General features: G+C 41.0%; 4 protein-coding genes across 5 annotated transcripts; 2 read left to right on the top strand and 2 right to left on the bottom strand.

The window, feature by feature from the left end:
- The first annotated feature begins 1806 nt into the window (after positions 1–1806).
- Positions 1807–7561, top strand: LOC310794080 (uncharacterized protein). The gene is made up of 6 exons (XM_083655960.1): positions 1807–1970; positions 4099–4408; positions 4596–4831; positions 5026–5151; positions 5988–6153; positions 7117–7561. The coding sequence occupies exons 2-6, from the start codon at positions 4147–4149 to the stop codon at positions 7293–7295; spliced, it is 969 nt and encodes a 322-aa protein (XP_083512086.1). The 5' UTR covers positions 1807–1970; positions 4099–4146; the 3' UTR covers positions 7296–7561.
- Positions 7562–9870: 2309 nt separating this feature from the next.
- On the bottom strand, positions 9871–14077 carry LOC310793977 (lysozyme g-like; the record flags this gene model as incomplete). The annotated part of the gene is made up of 5 exons (XM_083655858.1): positions 9871–9995; positions 10333–10483; positions 10587–10789; positions 11044–11136; positions 13810–14077. 5 exons carry the CDS (start codon positions 14075–14077, stop codon positions 9871–9873), a joined length of 840 nt encoding a protein of 279 aa, XP_083511984.1.
- A 789-nt stretch (positions 14078–14866) lies between these two features.
- On the top strand, positions 14867–16879 carry LOC310794081 (lysozyme g-like; the record flags this gene model as incomplete). 2 transcript variants are annotated; one of them, XM_083655961.1, is made up of 6 exons in its annotated part: positions 14867–14963; positions 15206–15282; positions 15537–15614; positions 16205–16407; positions 16489–16639; positions 16743–16879. In XM_083655961.1, the coding sequence occupies exons 2-6, from the start codon at positions 15279–15281 to the stop codon at positions 16877–16879; spliced, it is 573 nt and encodes a 190-aa protein (XP_083512087.1). In that variant the 5' UTR covers positions 14867–14963; positions 15206–15278. The 2 variants fall into 2 exon arrangements, with proteins under 2 accessions (XP_083512087.1, XP_083512088.1); XM_083655962.1 differs by having other exon boundaries at positions 14897–14974.
- A 3040-nt stretch (positions 16880–19919) lies between these two features.
- Positions 19920–24748, bottom strand: LOC310793636 (lysozyme g-like). Its single transcript, XM_083655476.1, has 5 exons — positions 24601–24748; positions 21689–21781; positions 21232–21434; positions 20978–21128; positions 19920–20632 (listed from the first exon to the last, which is right to left on the bottom strand). Exons 1-5 carry the CDS (start codon positions 24710–24712, stop codon positions 20508–20510), a joined length of 684 nt encoding a protein of 227 aa, XP_083511602.1. The 5' UTR covers positions 24713–24748; the 3' UTR covers positions 19920–20507.
- Between the last annotated feature and the right edge of the window lie 46 nt (positions 24749–24794).

The raw sequence follows: 24794 nt of genomic DNA, 5'->3' as shown, positions 1-24794 counted from the left end.
CTGCATCAACTGTGACGAAGCATTTTGATAAGTTTGTAAATAACTTTTGGCTACGGTACCGGTTATCATCCTTTATTGTTATTTTTATCAATGTTTTTTTATGATTGCCATCTACAGTGGTCTCCTCCTAGCAGATAGGATCATCTACAGTAGTCTCCTCCTAACAGATAGGATTCCACGGGACGATAACGCTAAATATCATGATGTGCCATAAAAGTAGTAGATTTACACACCGCGCGAGATGACGATGACGATGTTCGACGGGGGGGTTTTCGTCGACGTCTCGACAAGTCAGCCGTTTTTACACCTCTTCATTCACCGGTGGAGTAATTTTAAAGTGAACTTTGCTCCGGAGTTGTCATCTTGAAACTAGAACGCCCACCACGCGCCGCCTAGCTGTAGTCATTCCTCTGACGTAAAGTGGGAGATGAGGCGATACAGTGCAGAAACCGTGAGCTCGTCTCCCCTGCACACAGTGCTCCTCCCGGGTTCGGATCTCTCCCGGTGTGGTGTGCCGTTCGGTATCCCACGACTTCATCGCCCCCTCCAAAACCTTGTCCACTCTCTCTTGCAATTCTACTGATGTTGTTGTCAAGTATATTAAATGACGGTAAAGAGTATATAAATTACAGAATGATGGATAAAAAAAATATACATTTCAGTGTTCTGTATCCGATGAATGATACAAAATAAACTTTGACACTGCACCTTCGCAGAGGCCCTCTGGTTGTGTTGTTTCTCACTGGGGGTAGTAGTAGTAGTAGTAGTAGTAGTAGTAGTAGTAGTAGTAGTATTTATTTGTCCTTTCGGAAAGTTGTCCTGCATCTGTAGCAGTCAGACAAAACACAGCAAAAGACAAGATAATACAGTACAGACAAGATACAATACAATACAGTACAACACAATGCGACGACAATACGTCAAACAATAACAACGGATATGATCACAAAGTGCTTCACACCAACCCCACCCCAGTGGGAGAAAGTATGGTGGGTGACTGAAATAGGGTGACTGACTGCAGAGTTGTACTTCCTTAAAAAGCCATGCGAGTATAATGATGGATTTTCCTCCTACCACTGGAAGACACAGGGGTGTCCGTGTGTCCATGTGGAGCGGGAGTCTGAACAACATGGTTCCTATAGGCCTGGAGGGAGTCTGAACAACATGGTTCCTATAGGCCTGGAGGGAGTCTGAACAACATGGTTCCTATAGGCCTGGAAAGCCTGTGGAAAACTCAAATGAGGCCTAACGTTTTTGTTTTGTTTTGTGTTTGAAAGAATAGCCTTGAAAGTACTTGTTATTAAAAAAATACTGTATATATGTTGATTTTGTTATGAACATGTGTCCACTCTCCGGTCCTCTCTTTCTGTTTCAGTTGACATAGAAAGAGGCCTCTATATTATTTCTAATTTCTCTAGAACTTCTACTGACTTTTGTAACGCAACTCCTGTGTGCACACACAGTGTGTCAACACTTTCGGCAGCAATGAGCCGCCGTTCCTCTTCCTCTCCAACCTTTGTGTTCAGTACATGAACCTGTTGATGTGATTTTTAGTTGTTCTCAGCTACAGTACAGCCATATTTTGGATGAAAAGACGTCTTAAAAAACGACTGCTGACGAAGTGAAGTTGTGGATGTGTGTTTGTTTGAGCCGTGCCTCTGTGGCCTGCTGCTCAGCAGAGTTGGGGTTTGTGAGGAAGCAGTGTGGTCGCAGACGTCTGAGAGGTGTGAGAGCTCAGACACTTCCTCGCCGCCTTTATTCTCATCGCCCCACGAGACGCCGTGCATCGACAGCTCAAAGGCCACCTCAGACGAGTCCGAGCGGAGATCTGACCCATCTGAAGCCACCTCAGACGAGTCAGAGCGGAGGTCTGACTCATCTAAAGCCAGAGTTTGATAGAAACCCCTAAGTTACACTGTGAAGTTATGTACAATGTTTGGATGCGGGCTACTGGAGGAATGTGAAATCTGGTAAGTTTATATATGTTTATTGCTAGATTTTTTTTTATTACATTACTGTAAAACCATAACGTTTGGGTAATGTGTTTTTGTTTATTATTGCTATTTCTTATTATGGTATCATTTAAAATTGTGGAAAATACCACTGCTCATCTGGTATCAGACTTTGCTGAGGTGCTGGAGCTTGAGAGTATGAAAGTTAGTGAAAAAAGCAGTGTCCGCATCCGCACACTCAAATCTGTGCAAAGATCTTTAATTCCAGCTTTCGTTCAGACCTTCAGGCATAAACAGCTGACAAGTGAATGCAACAGTATAAAAGATTGAGACATCACTTGATTAGCCAATTTTTTTTTTTTTTTTATCTTTTATCATTATTTCTCTTTATTTGACCAGGTAGTCACTTGAGATCAGTGATCTCTTTTTCGAGCGAGACCTGGCCAAGAGGGCAGCATTTAAAAAGAAAATAACAATTAAGCAAGACACAAACAGACAGCAACATAAAAGGCAACGTGGAAGGATAATTATGTACATTCATAATAATGTATGTAGTGAGTGGGATAGGGAGGAGATTGAGTGGGATAGCGAGGAGATTGGAGAGTAGGGTAAAAAGGTAAACTACGAAAAGGGGGAGAAGGTGGGGCTTTGCAAAGGGTCGCTGAGGAGAGAAGGTCAGGTTAATGAAAAGTAAGCATGACACATTATAAGCAAAGCATTGACATTGACATCAAGTATAGTATTTTTTTTAATCACTTTGCACGTTTCAGTTATTTTTCTTTAGTCTTTATTTTAACCAGGAAGTTCCATTGAGATTCAAAATGTCTTTACCAAGGGAGACCTGACCAAGAAATCAGCAGCACGGATTACATGATAAAACATATGAAATAGTGCAGAAATAACGTAAAAAAAAAAGCTCAGAAAGCAAGCAATTATTAAAGTCTTCTGAAATTTGATCACAACTTCTTTGTTCTCCTCTAAATATCCTCCAATTAAACTATATTCTAATTCTACAATATATGGTGAATTCGACAGTTGGGGGGGGGGGGTCACAGACCTGGCATGTGATTATCATTACATTGTTATCAACATTTTGTCAGCACTACATGTTTCACTTCACTCAAGTCAAATGTATTTTTCTCAAATTAACAGTAAAAGGTGAGGCCCCGAAGAGAATTCCCCATTCATCTTGTCCCATAGACATAAAAAAAAAATGTATAATGCGTTTTAAGGCTGGAACTAAGCCAACCAGCAACCTACTGGATCGTGAGTGATCATAAAACATTTCACTTTGAGCAAAAACAAAAAATAAAAAGCATTGCTCAAAGTGAAATTTTTATGATCACTCACGATTCAGTAGGTTGCTGGTTGGCTTGGTTCCAGCCTTAAAACTCATTATATAAGGAGTTTTCAAAATGTCTATGGAGAAAATGAATGGGGAATTCTCTTCCGGGGCTGGAGACGTCACATGACTGTTGAGCTCTATTGTCTAACCCAGTACAGATCCAATCAGGAACACCTGAATGCTATACTGTATCTATTATCTATATCTATATCTATACTGTATCTATACTGTATCTATTATCTATATCTATATCTATACTGTATCTATACTGTATCTATTTGTAACAATACAAATTATCCTAAGCTGCATCAAACTGTGATTTAATAACAGAAGAGGGACGTCTAGGTCTCAATGAAAGAGGAGAGCCGGCACTCACGGTAGGCTAATTTGAAAAAAAAAGCCTTTTATTGGGCAGAGAAAAATCGGACGTTTCGGCGTAAAGCCTTTGTCAACGTCTAGGTCTGCAGAAGTCTATAAACTGATTATGTTAGAATTGGCTAAGTGGGTCACAATTGTGATGTCATCAGTGATGTCATCAGGGATGTCACTTGAGCAATTGTGACATCATCAGTGATGTCATCAGTGAAGTCACTCGAGCAATTGTGACGTCATCAGTGATGTCACTCGAGCAATTGTGACGTCATCAGTGATGTCACTTGAGCAACTGTGATGTCATCAGTGACTTTAGTTATAATTCGTGGGCTCTGTGGTGGTGTCAGTCTAGTCTCCAGTCTCTAGCTGGACATTTGAACAGCATCACGAAAGCTGACAGACAGCTGTTGAATCTATTTCATTCCACAGATATCTTTGATTTGACTGAGTCCGACGCTGCTTCCTCCCTCCTGAATCATGCCTCGTTCATTCCTGGTGAAGCGAGGAGGACTGCACCACCACCTCCGGCACACAGCGAGCAGGCCCTGCCCGAGAACTACCCTGGTGACGTACGGCCAACTAGAACAAAATAAGGAGTCCTGCGATACATCCTTGGGATACTCCTCAACAAAAACACAGGATAATAATCACACAGTGATCGGTGCATCGTCACAGCAGTATAGTCCTGCTGCCGTCCACACTGATGGCCACCTTCAGCCATTCAGTACTAGATCTTATGGTAAAGGTCCCAACTTTCTTGTCACTTGCCACTGTGAAACTATCAACTGAAAAGGCAGATTTACTATAAAATATAGCCTTAGCAAATACTAGATCATGTTACAGTAAAGTACTGTATATCATTAGTCTAATTTTGAGATTATCAAAAAAAACAGCCAGTCAACTCACCTGTTTCTCTTTCTTTTTAGACTCTAGAGCTGCTGACCCCTGCAGCCCTACCAATGTAAATGCTTCCAGCCCTGATGAGAAAGCCGGACTCCCCCCTCCAGTGGTATGGTCCAGGCCTGCTGTCGGCTCAGGATATGGCGAGGAACTCTCAGTGGGATTGGGAGAGATGATTCAGCGCCCGTGGGTCCTGAGGGAGGCCAAGAGTGGCTGCTCGAAGATCAGTGCTCCTGGGGAAGAGTGTCCGCTCTGCTGCAAAGTATGGCATCATTCTATGCAGATGGTGTATGTCTTATGAATATAGATGTGCTGGCAAACAACTGTATCACTCATAAAGATATTCTTCAGGATAGAGATGTGGTTGCACTTCATAAGTAATATTTGCCTCAAGAAGAAAACAGTTGAAAGGAAAGCTTGTAGCAGATATTAATGTGATGTCCCTTGTCTTTGCAGTTGTTTTCATCTCTGTCCAGTCTCAAGTCTCACATCCGCAAGCTTCATGGAAGCAGAGCACCCATGCAAGCAGCACACATGAAGACCAGCAGGACGGACACTGAGCAGCCACCCCATAGGGGCAAGGTCAGCATCACACCTCTCATATGAAACGCAATTGCTTGTGGCACCAGTAGGGTGATGACAGAAGATCTAAACCAGCGGTTCCCAAACTTAGGGTCGCGACCCTAAGTGAGGTCACCTGGAATTCAAATAGGGTTGTTATGACCCGGTCTAGGGGTTTTGACCACAACATAAACTTAGACACTGACAACAATGAAAAGGTACGTGTGATTTTATTTTCACACATAAAAAAGGCAAACAGGGACACTGGACTCTCTACTCTCACATGCTAACAGAACAAGCTAACTTAAAGCCTGAGGAGTAGGCCGAAGCCAAGGCTAGAGCAGGCATTTGAAACAGGCGCCTGAAATTTCTAAAAATAAGAATAATAATCACCACACACAATTTAATATTACAGAAGATGAATAGGGTTACTTGCGTTTTCTTTTCTTTTTTTAGTTTTGAGTTTTGAGTTTTGAGTTTAAAGCATTAAGTGATAATTAAGATTTCAGTGTTGTTCTCTTGGGTGACACCTATGGTGGTGGGTGGTAATTGCAGGTGATATCCAAACAGTGTAATGTCACATAATGTCACTATATAAGAGCAAAGGCTTCATCCAAATGGACATAGCCTCAATCGACATTGTGAGTAGGCAGAATTCTGCGGGGGAAAAGAAGCATGTGACATCACTGATGATGTCACTGATGATATTATCAATGGTCTACTGGAATTTGAAATGTCTCGGGTCCCTGGATTTTTGTGACGTCAAAATAGGGTCACAAGCCAAACAAGTGTGGGAACCCCTGATCTAAATAGATATGAAATGATCACAATGCCAAACCACGGTGCCTGTGTTTCAGGAGAGGACATTTGGCTGCAAGGTGTGCGGGAAAGTGTTCAAGCGCTCCTCCACGCTCTCCACTCATCTGCTCATACACTCAGACACCAGGCCTTACCCCTGCCAGTACTGTGGCAAGAGGTTCCACCAGAAGTCTGACATGAAGAAGCACACCTTCATACACACTGGTGAGTCCTCATGCTGCTTGGTGCATCTGGAACACTACAATGTGAGCAGTATTGAGCGTTTCACAGGTGTCAGCTAAGGACTAAGTCTGCTCAACACCTGTGGGAGGGGCCAGCTTGACATCTGTTGGATGACAGACAGCCTCGTGTATTGCTTGATCGCCATGCATTTTTTGTTTGTTTATCCAATGGTGTTTTGAAAGAGTTTCATAAGACTGAGAGTTGTAGAATTGTCTCATCACATAGTGGAGTATGTAGTCCTTCAATTAGATTTATAATAATCAATCAATCAATCAATCAATCAATCAATCAATCAATCAATCAACTTTATTATTATCAGACACAAGGTCCATAGAAAAACAGACATAAACATTTAAAAGAACACACAAAAACTCAGTAAAACTATAAAAGGCACAAAAATGCCACATCTGTGATTGGTATCTCACAGCACTGATACCAGGATTGGTCAGCAGCATGATAATGGAATTCTGAAAAGTGCTGACACCTGCATTACAAAACAGTTGACTTGCACTACTCCACCTGGGTTTTTTCAGCAATATCCTCATACAGTCATTGTAAGCGACCTGAAGTTTGAGGAGGCTAGCTTTTTTATACTTATCCCACAGGGGGGCAGTGTAAAACACTAGGTCCTAAAGAGATTAATATTTACACCATCAGAACAAGACTGGCATTTCCTTGTCAACATGTTAGCCTGAGCATATCATCATCATCAGACATAATAATTGATTGCATTTACAGTATATTGCGCTTTTCTAAGTGCTATTAGGAGATCATGCTGTATACATCTGTATCTGTCACTCTAAAATGCATTAAGACTACTGCATCATCTCCTGAGTCTTCACTTGAAAAGCAACAGCATAAATCTATTGCATTTGACCGTCTTCAATTTTCCGATGAGGCGATCACTCATCCTCAACACCCCTTCTGCATGCATTTTCGTGCCAGGTGAGAAGCCCCACGTGTGCCAGGATTGCGGCAAGGCCTTCAGCCAGAGCTCCAACCTCATCACCCACAGCCGTAAGCACAGGGAGAACCGGCCCTACCGCTGCCCGCAATGCCTCTACGGCTTCCAGCGCAAAGTGGACCTGAGGCAGCACCAGGAGCACCACTGCACTGACCGCTGACGTCTACCCCTGCCGAGTCAAGAGGGGTCTTTTCCAACAACAGGATGGCCAGGATACAAAACTACGAGTTGCTTATTTTTACCAGAGAAATCAGCTGAAATAAACTCTCTTCAAAGGTGTTGATGGTCATGAACACTTTTTAGGACTTTGGATGGCAACCTTTTTACAAAATGGTATAGAACCCGTGGAGCAATAACAGTGACTGAGCTGGCCAAGCTAAAGGGGGCATAATCTGTTAGATACAGAGAGCGTTGTTTGGGACTCTTAACACATTTCTCTTGGCGTGTCTTGGCGTGTTTACTACATCCAACAACAAATTTGTAAGCATTGTACAATGTACACAATGAGTAAAACACCTTTTGAGCTCATCTCTAAAAAGACAAAATAAAGATAGCTCATAGGCCTATGTTATCTTTTTTCTTTTTAATATTTTATTTTGATTGTTCAAAATGTAAAACATACACAACAATACAGAAAATCTTTGTTCTATATTCATATAAAAGCAAACTTGGTCAGGATCTGTGATGCACGATGGGGCTCTGAAACAGAGTCAGCAGCAATGCTGAAGACTACAACCAATGCATCCAGTTTACAGGAAATGCACAAGTTTTCCAGGAATTGCCCTTATCTCATTTGTCCACATGTTCTGTAGAGCAGTGAGAAACTGAAAGTAGAATTCCACAGTTTGACTGTGGATGACCTTTCACTTTCCCTGCATACTGTAGTACACAGAGTACTTCATCAAGCTTTGTATACATATCCTGTGTATACAGTAGCATGGTGTGGGACACTGCTATCAGTATCAACTGATGTGTATCAGGTTCAGTTTGCATTTTACAATCCTGTACTATGTTCTGCTACTCGACCTCAGTCAACAGGAGGCAACAGTCCTGGAAAGCATGTGATTTTATTTGATTTTATTTGACGGTTACAAATTGAAATACAATATACTGAACAAAGTACAGACACGGATCTCAAAGAATAACATCAAGGATAAAGCACAATAAAGTCAAGACTTATTTCCATTGTGGTCCTTGGTCTAAAAACAGGTGGATATAAAAAACAACAACAATATAATTAGATTTATTCTAGGGGCTACTTATGATGTGCTGCCATCTCCCCAGAACTTAAATCAGTGGTTGGGCGAGGATGGTGCCTGCCCGTTGTGTTCTAGTGTATGTACATTGAGGCATATACTGTCAGGGTGTAAGGTCAGTCTCTCCCAGGGGCGATACACCTGGCGTCACAACCTGTTGAAATGTTTGGCAGCTGCAGTTGAGGAAAAGCGGCTAGAAGTAAATTCTCTAGTTGCTAGCAAAGAGACTCGACAGATCAAGGTCAGGCACAAGTTAGGGCAGCTAAGTGTAGGTGGAGCCTGGGAAATGAGGGTTGACTTGAATGAACAGCTAGTCATCCCAGCATATATAGTTAGCACCCGGCTACGTCCGGACTTGTTACTGTGGTCTGAGGTAGAGAAGAGAGTTTATTTTATCGAACTCACAGTCCCGTGGGAAGATCGAGTTGAGGAGGCTTATGAGCGCAAGAAAGCTAGGTATGCTGAAATGGCAGCAGAGGCAGAGCAGCGAGGTTGGAGGGCTCGAGTGCGGCCTGTAGAGGTGGGCTGCCGTGGTTTTGTGGCAAAGTCCGTTATTGCCTTACTAACTGAGTTGGGCATTCGGGGCCGGAGCCTGAAACTTGCGGTTAGCAACATGTCTCAGGCAGCAGAACGAGCAAGTGAATGGCTGTGGATAAGGAGGAAACATGCTAGCTGGCGAGCTCGCTAAGGTCAGATTGATTGTTTGTTGTTGGTCATGATTAACGGTCCGCATCAACAGGGCTGAATCATTGACGGTGGTGGTGTAGTTAGGGATTGTTTGTTGTTGGTCATGATTAACGGTCCGCATCAACAGGGCTGAATCATTGACAGTGGTGGTGTAGTCAGGAATGTCATACCGAACCGACCTGGATAGCTAGGCTTAGATAGTGAGGTAATATGCAGTTGTGCGGTGGTAGCATGGAGGGGGGTGTTTCCAGGACGCTGGATTACACCGTTAAGCCTTCTTGAGGTGTCGTGGGCCTAACTTAACGAAACGTCGGTGAAGGAAGGTGCCCACTTGAAAACTCCAATGACATGCTTCATACTGCTGTTGGCTATAGGGTAGGTAACTGGTGATTTGTGTCTTGTTTATTAGTTTGTTAGCCTGTTAGCTTGTTTTATTCTGGATTGGGCTTCTAAATGTGTTTTTCCTTGGATTTTGGCACAAGGGATAGTAACATCTTGTCCTGTGTATTAATTAAAAAAATGTGCAATGAGAAATAAAAAACATACATATCAAAATACACAAAAGAAGCTGTACATCATAGCCTAGACATGGACTTGATCAAGAAGCCACAATTTTACCTTCTTCTTGAAAACACCTTGGCTGCTTGTACACTTTAAGTGGAGGGGCAACATGTTCCATGTGGTTTGTATTATGTTTATAATAAGCTTAAGGTTTTGATATATTATAAATGTTTAAACGGATTGCTTCCTTCAGGGGTTTTAGGAGATACAGAACTTGTTCCGCTTCAGATTTCAAAAACCACCTTTGGTTTTGTACCACTGAGCTCTGGCAACAACGTCATTGCAGAAATCGTTGGCATCCACCTGCTCATAGGAGTGGACGTTCCCATCTCCCATTTGGTAGGCTGCTATCCCTCCTACAGAGACAAACACAAATTAGACACAGATGATCACAACGCCGCAATTTAGCACCCAGAATGCCTCAGTGGTTCCCGACCTTAGGGTCGCGACCCTAAGTGGGGTCGCCTGAAATTCAAATAGGGTCGCCTGAAATTCAAAAAAATATTTTTTTTTAATAAAAAATAATAATATTATAATTATAATAATAATATATATATACCGGAATTTGAATGTCTAGGGTCCCTAGATTATTGTGACGTCAGAATCGGGTCACAAGCCAAAAAAGGTGGGAACCCTGCCTTAGAATGACAAACACAACGTGTGAATGGAGTCAAATAAGTCAGTCAAATAAACCTTTCAGCTGCATTTCCTTGTCCCACTCAGGAAATTTGCACTGGATCCGTACGATGAACTCGATCAAGATGTCGGTGGCTTGGATGAGATGTTCCTCACTGTCCCATGAGCCCACTGGAGTGTGCCCACCTCCGTTTGGATTTACATTAACCTATGGAAACATTTCAGAGATATCAGATGAACACCACCGGTGTTGTAATATGAGGCACTATAAAGAATATGTGAGCAAAACAAACGAGTATTATTGTTAAAACCTGCATGAGTCCAAAGCCATTCCCACCGTCCCCCCAGCCGTTCTTGAGGACCCATTCACTTCCAGCCCTGGATTGTGTGGAGATGATGGCTGCAATCAGAGCTGGATCCATGTTCTTATTGCGTCCCACGCTGTTGATCTTGGACTTATACCTGTTCATTCTGTTCAGATCACACTTTGCCATGGTATTTGATGCCTCCACACCTGTAGAAAGTAAAGTAATGTATCCCAAGTGCAGCTAACATCATTATTAAATTAAGTAGTTGGGGAAATGATGGTATAAGTTAACTAGGGCTGTGACTAACAATTATTTTCATGATCAATTTGATCTATTAATGCCCATTACAAGTTCCCAGAAACCAAAGTAAATTCTTAAAAGTTCTTATTTAATGCTGACTAGGAGCCAAAAAGACCTATGTACAATGTTCATAACGTTTATGTTTCTCTACTGCATTTACCTGCATATCCCAGCTTGTCCCATGAAGCTGTTTGCGCTGAGGCACCACTAGTTTGAATCTTCATGATGTCTCCATAAGCTATTAAATCCACATCTGCACATCAAAATGGACACAATGAGGACAGTTATTAAATGACAAAGGTCACAGAAAATCCCTCTGGTAGCACTTTACATTACAGCTCAGTAACAACATGGTAATAGGGGGGTATGAGTGTGATAATAAAGATTAATAACCAGGTCATAGATTGACAATGGATAGATGTGGGTAATTAGACTGAAATTTATGTAATAGGGTAACAGGACCAGAAATGAATGGTAATAATGGGGAAACAGATGGCAATGAGGCAAAACTATTTAGTAATAGTATAGAAATATTTTAGTAACAATATGGTAACCTGCTAACAACATGATTATATCAGTGCAATATTTTGATTAAAACATGCTATGGCGACAGTAATGGGGTAATAACTGATAATGAGGTAATATAGTTTGGTGAATTGGTAATTACCATATTATAATGCTGAAATTCATACTCCCGTTCCAAACATTATCTTTTGTTTCAAGATATACAAATTATATGTTTAATAATGCTGTGACTTGTTACCTGGAAACACTTATGGTAGTGTTGATCAAACTAGGCATCTCGCGGGTTATGCGCGCTCGATTCCTAGGCTTGCCTGCTTCGCAGGCTCGCTAGCTCATCTGCTGCGTGGCCTCGCGCGCACTGCAGCTCGCATATGCGCAGCGCAAAATTGCTCAACTTTGCATCATGATGACATCACTCACTGATGACATCACAATGATGTCACAAATGCCCATGACATCATCAGTGCCTGACATCATCAGTCATGTCATATTAGATGATTTTGGTCAATAATGATGTCACTGATGACATCACTGATGATGTCATAGACATTGTGACATCATCAGTGGGACAGAAATTGAAACAAACAGTGCCCACATTGTGACATCATCAGTGACATCACAATTGCTCGATCGTCATCACTGATGATGTCATAGACATTGTGACATCGGTGACATCACAATTGCTCAAGTGACATTACTGATGACATCACATCACTGATGACATCACTTCCAGTTGAGTGACATCATAGACATTGTGACATCATCAGTGACATCACAATTGTTCAAGTGACATCCCTGATGACATCACTTCCAGTTGAGTGACATCACTTCCAGGACAAAAATCGCAGAGAGACAGAGATTGCCAACTTGCTCCCTTTTATATACATAATAGATAGAAAATAGATAATAGGGGTGTAACGATACACAAAAATCACGGTTCGGTACGTACCTCGGTTTTGAAGTCACGGTTCGGTTCATTTTCGGTACAGTAAGGGAAACGAATGCAAAACATAAACACTTTTTTATGTAGCGGTCGCTGGTCTTTAAGCTGGGGTGAAGGTGTTAATACCAAACTATTACATTGGTAATTATTATTACCTGATTATTTCTTCTCTATTATCACACTATTACCCCATATTACCAGGTTGTTACCAAGCTGTAATGTAAAGTGCTCCATACCTTTTTGAAGGATACTACTGAAATATAGCAGCAAAATTATAATATCCCATAAGAATATTATGAGAATATGTTAGTGATAACCAGGGACAGACTCGCTGGCTACCCAGAATCCAAAGTGGGCCTATGGGACAAATATACTAAAAATATAAACGTAACCTAAATATATAAATATTTGAAAGAGTTAACAGTTGATCATACAGTTGGTCAGGAGGAGAAGGGAGGGGTGGGGCCTGGTGGATAGTGTCACACCAAAACAGTCAATGGGGCAGGGGCAAGGGAGGCTCCAGATGTGAATCAACTTTGAATAAACAAGCAAACAGCACTCTGTGCAGCTGCAGGGTGAACGGGCACGGGCACTAGTCAGCAGTGTTGGGAAAGTTACTGAAAATTGGTAATTAGTTACAGTTACTAGTTACTTCTCTCAAAATGTAATTTAATTACTTTAAAGTTACCAGTTACTTCAAAGTAATTAGTTACTAGGGAAAGTAACTTTTGCGTTACTTTTAAAAGTCCGCTTCGATTGTTATTAATGCACACATTATGTTAGTGTTGCTGTGCCACAGTGTGGCATTGAACCTTCGCTTATTGGGGAGGCTTATAGCCTATCAAGGTCATTAGCCTCTGGGGCTCTGGCTGCAGCTCTCTCCCCGGACTAGGTCTGAGGATCAGAAACTGGGTAATCCTCTGAAGTTGTCCGTTATTTTCATGTCCTAAAGTAACTAGTAACTAGCCCAGTTACTATTTTAGTAACTGTAACTGAGTTACTGAATTTGAAAAAGTAATTAGTTAGATTACTAGTTACTGAAAAAAGTAGTTAAGTTACAGAACTTCCTTTCAAGTGACAATATGTCACTAAAAGCCAAGGTCTACAGTGAAACTTATAATTGTGTGAAGTCTCTAGAGGCTTGGGTTAATCTTAATTAATAAGGGCTAAGGGTTGCGTTAATGTTAGAGATAGGGTTGGCGTCGTTAGTCTGTAAATATGGACTAAATAGACAAGTGACGCTTTATTGAACATCTACTTTCATCACTTGATCGTTAGTTGTGCATGGCAACATTGGACTATCCAAATAATGTTTAAATATAAACCAGTGTTTAATATAAATTGTGTTTAAATAGTAAAATGTAAATTCATGGGACATCTATGTTTTTATTTATGTATTTTAATAGCCTATGTAGCCTATCTATTTTTCTTGTCTTTTTTAACCTCCCCATGACTTACCTTCGGGTCCAGAGCTGCCGTTGGACAAACGCTGCTCCAGTTCATATTTCTTCATCTTCTTCAAAATCGTTTGGGCCACCTCCATCATTTTGGTCACATAAACCTGCACCATCACATCCACTGTTTCCTCCCTGTTTTTCTTCTCCAATTGGTACCTTTTGATGGCTGTGAAGCCATCGCCCTGCAGCAGATGCCACTGAAAGGTCTCGAGCTCTCCCTCTCCCAAATCCTGCAGGGTTTCCAAGAGCTTCTCTCCCTCTGTCGGCATCGTTGCTCCCTGGTGAGGTCAACTACTGTATGCAATTTCCCCTGGGCCAGCGTCCTCCTCCTGGGCCTGGGCGCAGTTCAAAGCAAGATCTTCGCAACAAAAACTGTAATGAAACTAACAAACAGCACAGATAGCACAGACCAGCCAAATGCCCGCTTTTTATTGCACACTTGTATGTGTGCTTTGAGAATAGTTTCTGTTTTACAGCTGTTATAGTGCGCCTTGGACGTCCTATGCACCTATAGGGTAAAGATGTTTAAGGGACCGTTCGATGGAAGGGGTCACTGGAGGAAAATAGGGGAGGGTGATGCTTTTTAAATGTGTGAGGGTACACTGTTATTAATTTGAGTCCAGAAAAGGTTCATGCAAATTTGAATGGATGGATCAAATATATATTATGTTTATGTTATTTTATCTATTTATTTATTTTTGCATTTCGGAATTCAGCAACTACACCCAACAACACCCCTCCTGGTCAAACTTTTTGGTATGACCCAGTACCGTTAGCCAGGGTGCGACAGCTGGGACAGAGGGAGGGAAACGCGGGGGCAAGGTACCCAACACATTAATTTATAATAAACACAACCCCAACAGTAGGCCTACTACCAATTTATAAAGACTGAGACCACCACAGTTAAAATGTGAGGTAGAGTCCTCCCAGATTAAAACTATTTACTGTTCAGACGAGCAGTAGTTTTACTTGTGTAGCTCTTATTAGCAGAGCATGGCTCCGCTATGGACGTACACTGACGTCACGACGTTGCATCTCTGCTCTGACCGACGTCTTCAGAAAAGCAAAAAACCGCCATGTTGGATCACCGCATCGGATGAAAACATACGATGAAAACCATGGATCTATTATATTATCGATGAAAACGAAGTCAAAGTAAGCCAAGTGTAAGTGTGGTGAGGACATTAGATTGACAAGAAATAGCCAGGAAGTGGGAACCTCCTCTCCCTGTGAGAAAGTGTTTAAAACAGTGTGGCCATTTCTTGTAAATCACTCCTCACCAAGTTGCACCAACACACCTGACAACAGCTGTAAAACAGTCCTCCACAGAGGCAAAGGTTGAAGTCTGATTGACGTGCTGGATTCACCATAGTAAATGACAAACTGAAACTATACAGGTGTGCAATGAAAAGCAGACACTCGCTGGTCTGTCAGTAGAACGTTTGTTTCAAGGGAAAGAGAAGACTGAAAATGGGTGAGGACTTTTGCTATTTATAGAAATGTTGGATGGCACTGGAGAATGATTAATTTTTGTTTTCACTTTATCGTGTTTTTATCTCCCAAAGTATCATTAAATTAAAGTATTCTCATAAGATCATTATATATTGTATAGTTTTGCATCTTGTAACTATTTGAATTACCATTGAATTCCTCATAGACAGAGGCTTATTGTGGACATTTTGGATGTGCAGATGAAGATGGATTGAACAATCTGAACTCTTCTTCTAGGTTATGGAAACATCATGCGGGTTCAAACTAGTGGTGCCTCATGGCAAACAGCTCAGCAGGACAAGCTGGGATGTGAAGGTAAATGCTGCAGTAGCAAAACCCTGAACACCAGGAGATCTGACCAGCAGATCTGACTGGAACATAGGCTATGTGTTAATTAAAAATAGATATATATAAACTGGGTAACACTTTATAATAACGTTCAGTAGTAAGTCATTTATAAGCTATTAGTTAATGATGAACAAATAATCAACTAATCATTTACAAAACATTAATATACATTTGTAGATGATTAAGTTGTCATTCAAAGTTTTTATATTCCAACCTGTCTCTACACATGTGTTAATCATGAACAAATGATGAGCAAATCATTAGTAAATGAAAAAAATCATTAACGAATAGCTTATTATGACTTACTACTGAATGTTATTAAAAAAGTGTTACCATAAACGGTTAATGTTTACAAAAGTTCATAATAAACAACAACAATTTTATGTTTTGCCATTTTTTACCTCACTGTATACCGAAAACCGTGATTTATGTGTGCCGTTACACCCATATAGCTCAGTAGTTACACCCCTAACATTTTCCCAACAACTTCATAACAAATTGATGTTATATTTGCACTTGGGCCACATTACTTCTCTCTTTTCAATGACTTTCTAAAGGTGTGAGCGCATCACAGAAATTGGCAGAGACCGATCTGGGGAGAATAAACAGGTATAAGTCCAAGATCAACAGCGTGGGACGCAGCAAGGGAATAGACCCAGCTCTGATTGCAGCCATCATCTCCAGAGAATCCAGGGGTGGAAGTGAATGGGTCCTCAAGAACGGCTGGGGGGACGGTGGGAATGCCTTTGGGCTCATGCAGGTTTGAACAGTATTCTCTTGTTTTGCTCACATCATTACATTACAACACTCATCTGATATTTATGAAATAATGTTTCCATAGGTGGATGTGAATCCAAACGGAGGTGGGCACACTCCAGTGGGCTCATGGGACAGTGAGGAACATCTCAGTCAAGCCACCGACATCTTGGTTTATTTCATCGGACGGATCCAGGGCAAATTTCCATCGTGGGATGAGGAAATGCAGCTGAAAGGTTTATTTGACTGAATCTTCCAGACTTTACAGACTCCATTCACATTCAGGGTTTTTTTCATTTTAAGGCATTCTATTTGTCTGATTTGTGTTTGTCTCTGTAGGAGGGATAGCAGCCTACAACATGGGAGATGGGAATGTCCACTCGTATGATCAAGTGGACGCCAACACTACAGCTCGAGACTATTCCAATGATGTTGTTGCCAGAGCTCAGTGGTACAAAACCAACGGTGGATTTTGAAACCTAAATCTGAAAAGGTTTTGCATCTTCTGAAAATCCTGTCTGTTTGTAATATCTAAAAAATTAAGCTGAATAAACATGATACAAACCACAGGCTACCCTGATGTCTTGGGCTCTGTGCAGACTGTTACTCTGTTCCTCCTGGAAAATAACTGATGAGCACTGATACTGCACTGAGGTGGAGTAGCAGAGCAAAGAGTAGGCTAGGCTACAGAGCTATCAAATCCAAACTGAAACTATATGCTATATTTATACAATGAGTCATTAGGTTACTCTGTGTAATATGCAGGGGAAGTGATTTCATCTGCAGTCAAACTGTGGAATTCTACCTTCAGTTTCTCATAGCTCTATGTCATGTGGGAATGAGATTGGAGCAATTCCTGTAAAACAGCACATATTGATAAATATAACATTTATGAAGAATAAACCTGTGCATGATACCATCTATAGCCTACAGGGCTGCCAAAGACCCAAAGAAATTCTCAAACAGCAACTTGGTCAGTCAATGTGGAAGTGTGTCAGTGTAGTCGAACCCATTTCAGAAAAAAGTCCGAATTTTTAGATTAAAGGCAGAATTCTGTGGGGGAAAAGAAGCATGTGACATCACTGATGATGTCACTGATGATATTATCAATGGTCTACCGGAATTTGAAATGTCTCGGGTGCCTAGATTTTTGTGACGTCAAAATAGGGTCACAAGCCAAACAAGTGTGGGAACCCCTGATCTAAATAGATATGAAATGATCACAATGCCAAACCACGGTGCCTGTGTTTCAGGAGAGGACATTTGGCTGCAAGGTGTGTGGGAAAGTGTTCAAGCGCTCCTCCACGCTCTCCACTCATCTGCTCATACACTCAGACACCAGGCCTTACCCCTGCCAGTACTGTGGCAAGAGGTTCCACCAGAAGTCTGACATGAAGAAGCACACCTTCATACACACCGGTGAGTCCTCATGCTGCTTGGTGCTTCTGGAACACTACAATGTGAGCACGCAGTATTGAGCGTTTCACAGGTGTCAGCTAAGGACTAAGTCTGCTCAACACCTGTGGGAGGGGCCAGCTTGACATCTGTTGGATGACAAACTCGCAACTCCAAAACTTTCCAGGAACTAAGACAGACAGCCTCATGTATTGCTTGATCTCCATGCATTTTTGTTGTTGTTTATCCAATGGTGTTTTGAAAGAGTTTCATAAGACAGAGAGTTGTAGAATTGTCTCATCACATAGTGGAGTATGTAGTCCTTCAATTAGATTTATAATAATCAATCAATCAATCAATCAATCAATCAATCAATCAATCAATCAATCAATCAATCAATCAACTTCATTATTATCAGACACAAGGTCCATAGAAAAACAGACATAAACATTTAAAAGAACACACAAAAACTCAGTAAAACTATAAAAGGCACAAAAATGCCACATCTGTGATTGGTATCTCACAGCACTGATACCAGGATTGGTCAGCAGCATGACAATGGAATTCTGAAAAGTGCTGACACCTGCATTACAAAACAGTTCACTTGCACTACTCCACCTGGGTTTCTTCAGCAATATCCTCATACAGTCATTGTAAGCGACCTGAAGTTTGAGGAGGCTAGCTTTTTTATACTTATCCCACAGGGGGGCAGTGTAAAACACTAGGTCCTAAAGAGATTCATATTTACACCATCAGAACAAGACTGGCATTTCCTTGTCAACATGTTAGCCTGAGCACATCATCATCATCAGACATAATAATTGATTGCATTTATATTGCGCTTTTCTAAGTGCTATTAGGAGATCATGCTGTATACATCTGTATCTGTCACTCTAAAATGCATTAAGACTACTGCATCATCTCCTGAGTCTTCACTTGAAAAGCAACAGCATAAATCTATTGCATTTGACCGTCTTCAATTTTCCGATGAGGCGATCACTCATCCTCAACACCCCTTCTGCATACATTTTCGTGCCAGGTGAGAAGCCCCACGTGTGCCAGGATTGCGGCAAGGCCTTCAGCCAGAGCTCCAACCTCATCACCCACAGCCGTAAGCACAGGGAGAACCGGCCCTACCGCTGCCCGCAATGCCTCTACGGCTTCCAGCGCAAAGTGGACCTGAGGCAGCACCAGGAGCACCACTGCACTGACCGCTGACGTCTACCCCTGCTGAGTCAAGAGGGGTCTTTTCCAACAACAGGATGGCCAGGAGGATAGAAAACTACGAGTTGCTTATTTTTTACCAGAGAAATCAGCTGAAATAAACTCTCTTCAAAGGTGTTGATGGTCATGAACACTTTTTAGGACTTTGGATGGCAGCCTTTTTACAAAATGGTATAGAACCCGTGGAGCAATAACAGTGACTGAGCTGGCCAAGTTAAAGGGGGCATAATCTGTTAGATACAGAGAGCGTTGTTTGGGACTCTTAACACATTTCTCTTGTCTTGTCTTGGCGTGTTTACTACATCCAACAACAAATTTGTAAGCATTGTACAATGTACACAATGAGTAAAACACCTTTTGAGCTAATCTCTAAAAAGACAAAATAAAGATAGGTCATAGGCCTATGTTATCTTTTTTCTTTTTAATATTTTATTTTGATTGTTCAAAATGTAAAACATACACAACAATACAGAAAATCTTTGTTCTATATTCATATAAAAGCAAACTTGGTCAGGATCTGTGATGCACGATGGGGCTCTGAAACAAAGTCAGCAGCAATGCTGAAGACTACAACCAATGCATCCAGTTTACAGGAAATGCACAAGTTTTCCAGGAATTGCTCTTATCTCATTTGTCCACATGTTCTGTCGAGCAGTGAGAAACTGAAAGTAGAATTCCACAGTTTGACTGTGGATGACCTTTCACTTTCCCTGCATACTGTAGTACACAGAGTACTTCATCAAGCTTTGTATACATATCCTGTGTATACAGTAGCATGGTGTGGGACACTGCTATCAGTATCAACTGATGTGTATCAGGTTCAGTTTGCATTTTACAATCCTGTACTCTGTTCTGCTACTCGACCTCAGTCAACAGGAGGCAACAGTCCTGGAAAGCATGTGATTTTATTTTATTTTATTTTATTTTATTTGACGGTTACAAATTGAAATACAATATACTGAACAAAGTACAGACACGGATCTCAAAGAATAACATCAAGGATAAAGCACAATAAAGTCAAGACTTATTTCCATTGTGCTCCTTGGTCTAAAAACAGGTGGATATAAAAAACAACAACAATATAAACATGAAATAATTAACAGAAGCATTCAATACTGTAGGTTTGGCTTAGATAGTGAGGTAATATGCAGTTGTGCGGTGGTAGCATGGAGGGGGGTGTTTCCAGGACGCTGGATTACACCGTTAAGCCTTCTTGAGGTGTCGTGGGCCTAACTTAACGAAACGTCGGTGAAGGAAGGTGCCCACTTGAAAACCCCAATGACATGCTTCATACAATTCATACAATTTTACCTTCTTCTTGAAAACACCTTGGCTGCTTGTACACTTTAAGTGGAGGGGCAACATGTTCCATGTGGTTTGTATTATGTTTATAATAAGCTTAAGGTTTTGATATATTATAAATGTTTAAACGGATTGCTTCCTTCAGGGGTTTTAGGAGATACAGAACTTGTTCCGCTTCAGATTTCAAAAACCACCTTCGGTTTTGTACCACTGAGCTCTGGCAACAACGTCATTGCAGAAATCGTTGGCATCCACCTGCTCATAGGAGTGGACATTCCCATCTCCCATTTGGTAGGCTGCTATCCCTCCTACAGAGACAAACACAAATTAGACACAGATGATCACAACGTCGCAATTTAGCACCTAGAATGCCTTAGAACAGTGGTTCCCAACCTTAGGGTCGCGACCCTAAGTGGGGTCGCCTGAAATTCAAATAGGGTCGCCTGAAATTCAAAAATATATATATATTTTTTAATAAAAAATATATATATTATAATTATAATAATGATATATATATACCGGAATTTGAATGTCTAGGGTCCCTAGATTATTGTGACGTCAGAATCGGGTCACAAGCCAAAAAAGGTGGGAACCCTGCCTTAGAATGACAAACACAACGTGTGAATGGAGTCAAATGAGTCAGTCAAATAAACCTTTCAGCTGCATTTCCTTGTCCCACTCAGGAAATTTGCACTGGATCCGTACGATGAACTCGATCAAGATGTCGGTGGCTTGGATGAGATGTTCCTCACTGTCCCATGAGCCCACTGGAGTGTGCCCACCTCCGTTTGGATTTACATTAACCTATGGAAACATTTCAGAGATATCAGATGAACACCAACGGTGTTGTAATATGAGGCACTATAAAGAATATGTGAGCAAAACAAACGAGTATTATTGTTAAAACCTGCATGAGCCCAAAGCCATTCCCACCGTCCCCCCAGCCGTTCTTGAGGACCCATTCACTTCCAGCCCTGGATTGTGTGGAGATGATGGCTGCAATCAGAGCTGGATCCATGTTCTTATTGCGTCCCACGCTGTTGATCTTGGACTTATACCTTTTCATTCTGTTCAGATCACACTTTGCCATGGTATTTGATGCCTCCACACCTGTAGAAAGTAAAGTAATGTATCCCAAGTGCAGCTAACATCATTATTAAATTAAGTAGTTGGGGAAATGATGGTATAAGTTAACTAGGGCTGTGACTAACAATTATTTTCATGATCAATTTGATCTATTAATGCCCATTACAAGTTCCCAGAAACCAAAGTAAATTCTTAAAAGTGCTTATTTAATGCTGACTAGGAGCCAAAAAGACCTATGTACAATGTTCATAACGTTTATGTTTCTCTACTGCATTTACCTGCATATCCCAGCTTGTCCCATGAAGCTGTTTGCGCTGAGGCACCACTAGTTTGAATCTTCATGATGTCTCCATAAGCTATTAAATCCACATCTGCACATCAAAATGGACACAATGAGGACAGTTATTAAATGACAAAGGTCACAGAAAATCCCTCTGGTAGCACTTTACATTACAGCTCAGTAACAACATGGTAATAGGGGGGTATGAGTGTGATAATAAAGATTAATAACCAGGTCATAGATTGACAATGGATAGATGTGGGTAATTAGACTGAAATTTATGTAATAGGGTAACAGGACCAGAAATGAATGGTAATAATGGGGAAACAGATGGCAATGAGGCAAAACTATTTAGTAATAGTATAGAAATATTTTAGTAACAATATGGTAACCTGCTAACAACATGATTATATCAGTGCAATATTTTGATTAAAACATGCTATGGCGACAGTAATGGGGTAATAACTGATAATGAGGTAATATAGTTTGGTGAATTGGTAAATACCATATTATAATGCTGAAATTCATACTCCCGTTCCAAACATTATCTTTTGTTTCAAGATATACAAATTATATGTTTAATAATGCTGTGACTTGTTACCTGGAAACACTTATGGTAGTAGTGATCAAACTAGGCATCGCGCGGGTTATGCGTGCTCGATTCCTAGGCTCGCCTGCCTCGCGGGCTCGCTAGCTCATCTGCTGCGTGGCCTCACGCGCACTGCAGCTCGCATATGCGCAGCGCAAAATTGCTCAACTTTGCATCATGATGACATCACTCACTGATGACATCACAATGATGTCACAAATGCCCATGACATCATCAGTGCCTGACATCATCAGTCATGTCATATTAGATGATTTTGGTCAATAATGATGTCACTGATGACATCACTGATGATGTCATAGACATTGTGACATCATCAGTGGGACAGAAATTGAAACAAACAGTGCCCACATTGTGACATCATCAGTGACATCACAATTGCTCGATCGTCATCACTGATGATGTCATAGACATTGTGACATCGGTGACATCACAATTGCTCAAGTGACATTACTGATGACATCACATCACTGATGACATCACTTCCAGTTGAGTGACATCATAGACATTGTGACATCATCAGTGACATCACAATTGTTCAAGTGACATCCCTGATGACATCACTTCCAGTTGAGTGACATCACTTCCAGGACAAAAATCGCAGAGAGACAGAGATTGCCCACTTGCTCCCTTTTATATACATAATAGATAGAAAATAGATAATAGGGGTGTAACGATACACAAAAATCAGGGTTCGGTACGTACCTCGGTTTTGAAGTCACGGTTCGGTTCATTTTCGGTACAGTAAGGGAAACGAATGCAAAACATAAACACTTTTGTATGTAGCGGTCGCTGGTCTTTAAGCTGAGGTGAAGGTGTTAACACCAAACTATTACATTGGTAATTATTATTACCTGATTATTTCTTCTCTATTATCACACTATTACCCCATATTACCAGGTTGTTACCAAGCTGTAATGTAAAGTGCTCCATACCTTTTTGAAGGATACTACTGAAATATAGCAGCAAAATTATAATATCCCATAAAAATATTATGAGAATATGTTAGTGATAACCAGGGACAGACTCGCTGGCTACCCAGAATCCAAAGTGGGCCTATGGGACAAATATACTAAAAATATAAACGTAACCTAAATATATAAATATTTGAAAGAGTTAACAGTTGATCATACAGTTGGTCAGGAGGAGAAGGGAGGGGTGGGGCCTGGTGGATAGTGTCACACCAAAACAGTCAATGGGGCAGGGGCAAGGGAGGCTCCAGATGTGAATCAACTTTGAATAAACAAGCAAACAGCACTCTGTGCAGCTGCAGGGTGAACGGGCATGGGCACTAGTCAGCAGTGTTGGGAAAGTTACTGAAAATTGGTAATTAGTTACAGTTACTAGTTACTTCTCTCAAAAGGTAATTTAATTACTTTAAAGTTACCAGTTACTTCAAAGTAATTAGTTACTAGGGAAAGTAACTTTTGCGTTACTTTTAAAAGTCTGCTTCGATTGTTATTAATGCACACATTATGTTAGTGTTGCTGTGCCACAGTGTGGCATTGAACCTTCGCTTATTGGGGAGGCTTATAGCCTATCAAGGTCATTAGCCTCTGGGGCTCTGGCTGCAGCTCTCTCCCCGGACTAGGTCTGAGGATCAGAAACTGGGTAATCCTCTGAAGTTGTCCGTTATTTTCATGTCCTAAAGTAACTAGTAACTAGCCCAGTTACTATTTTAGTAACTGTAACTGAGTTACTGAATTTGAAAAAGTAATTAGTTAGATTACTAGTTACTGAAAAAAGTAGTTAAGTTACAACTAGTTACTCCCAACACTGCTAGTCAGGTAAAGGAAACATTATGTAAATCCTTCGTCATTTAACCTCTAACTAACTAACTAAATGGGCAGTGACAAGACAGTCAACTAACCAGCACCAACAAGGTAGAAGGAGGCTCATACATACAGTATAGTCCAATGTTGATATACTCAACTTCCTTTCAAGTGACAATATGTCACTAAAAGCCAAGGTCTACAGTGAAACTTATAATTGTGTGAAGTCTCTAGAGGCTTGGGTTAATCTTAATTAATAAGGGCTAAGGGTTGCGTTAATGTTAGAGATAGGGTTGGCGTCGTTAGTCTGTAAATATGGACTAAATAGACAAGTGACGCTTTATTGAACATCTACTTTCATCACTTGATCGTTAGTTGTGCATGGCAACATTGGACTATCCAAATAATGTTTAAATATAAACCAGTGTTTAATATAAATTGTGTTTAAATAGTAAAATATAAATTCATGGGACATCTATGTTTTTATTTATGTATTTTAATAGCCTATGTAGCCTTATATATATAACTTACCTTCGGGTCCAGAGCTGCCGTTGGACAAACGCTGCTCCAGTTCATATTTCTTCATCTTCTTCAAAATCTTTTGGGCCACCTCCATCATTTTGGTCACATAATTCTGCACCATCACATCCACTGTTTCCGCCCTGTTTCTGTTCTCCAATTGGTACCTTTTGATGGCTGTGAAGCCATCGCCCTGCAGCAGATGC

The sequence above is a fragment of the Poromitra crassiceps genome (genome assembly GCF_964638095.1).
Source record: "Poromitra crassiceps genome assembly, chromosome: 19".
Classification (NCBI taxonomy): domain Eukaryota; kingdom Metazoa; phylum Chordata; class Actinopteri; order Beryciformes; family Melamphaidae; genus Poromitra; species Poromitra crassiceps.
Note: the sequence above shows the minus strand (reverse complement) of the source record. Positions and strands in the feature narration are given on the sequence as shown.

Bases quoted from the DNA above. Each gene is read 5' to 3' on its own strand.
- LOC310794080 (XM_083655960.1), top strand. From the start codon at position 4,147: ATGCCTCGTTCATTCCTGGTGAAGCGAGGAGGACTGCACCACCACCTC. The intron at 4,832-5,025 runs GTATGGCATCAT...TTGTCTTTGCAG, and splicing joins AGTGTCCGCTCTGCTGCAAA to TTGTTTTCATCTCTGTCCAG. The intron at 6,154-7,116 runs GTGAGTCCTCAT...TTTTCGTGCCAG, and splicing joins GCACACCTTCATACACACTG to GTGAGAAGCCCCACGTGTGC.
- LOC310793636 (XM_083655476.1), bottom strand. From the start codon at position 24,712: ATGGTGCAGAATTATGTGACCAAAATGATGGAGGTGGCCCAAAAGATT. The intron at 21,782-24,600 runs GTAAGTTATATA...TTTGATGTGCAG, and splicing joins CGGCAGCTCTGGACCCGAAG to ATGTGGATTTAATAGCTTAT. The intron at 21,129-21,231 runs GTTTTAACAATA...ATGTTTCCATAG, and splicing joins ATGGCTTTGGGCTCATGCAG to GTTAATGTAAATCCAAACGG.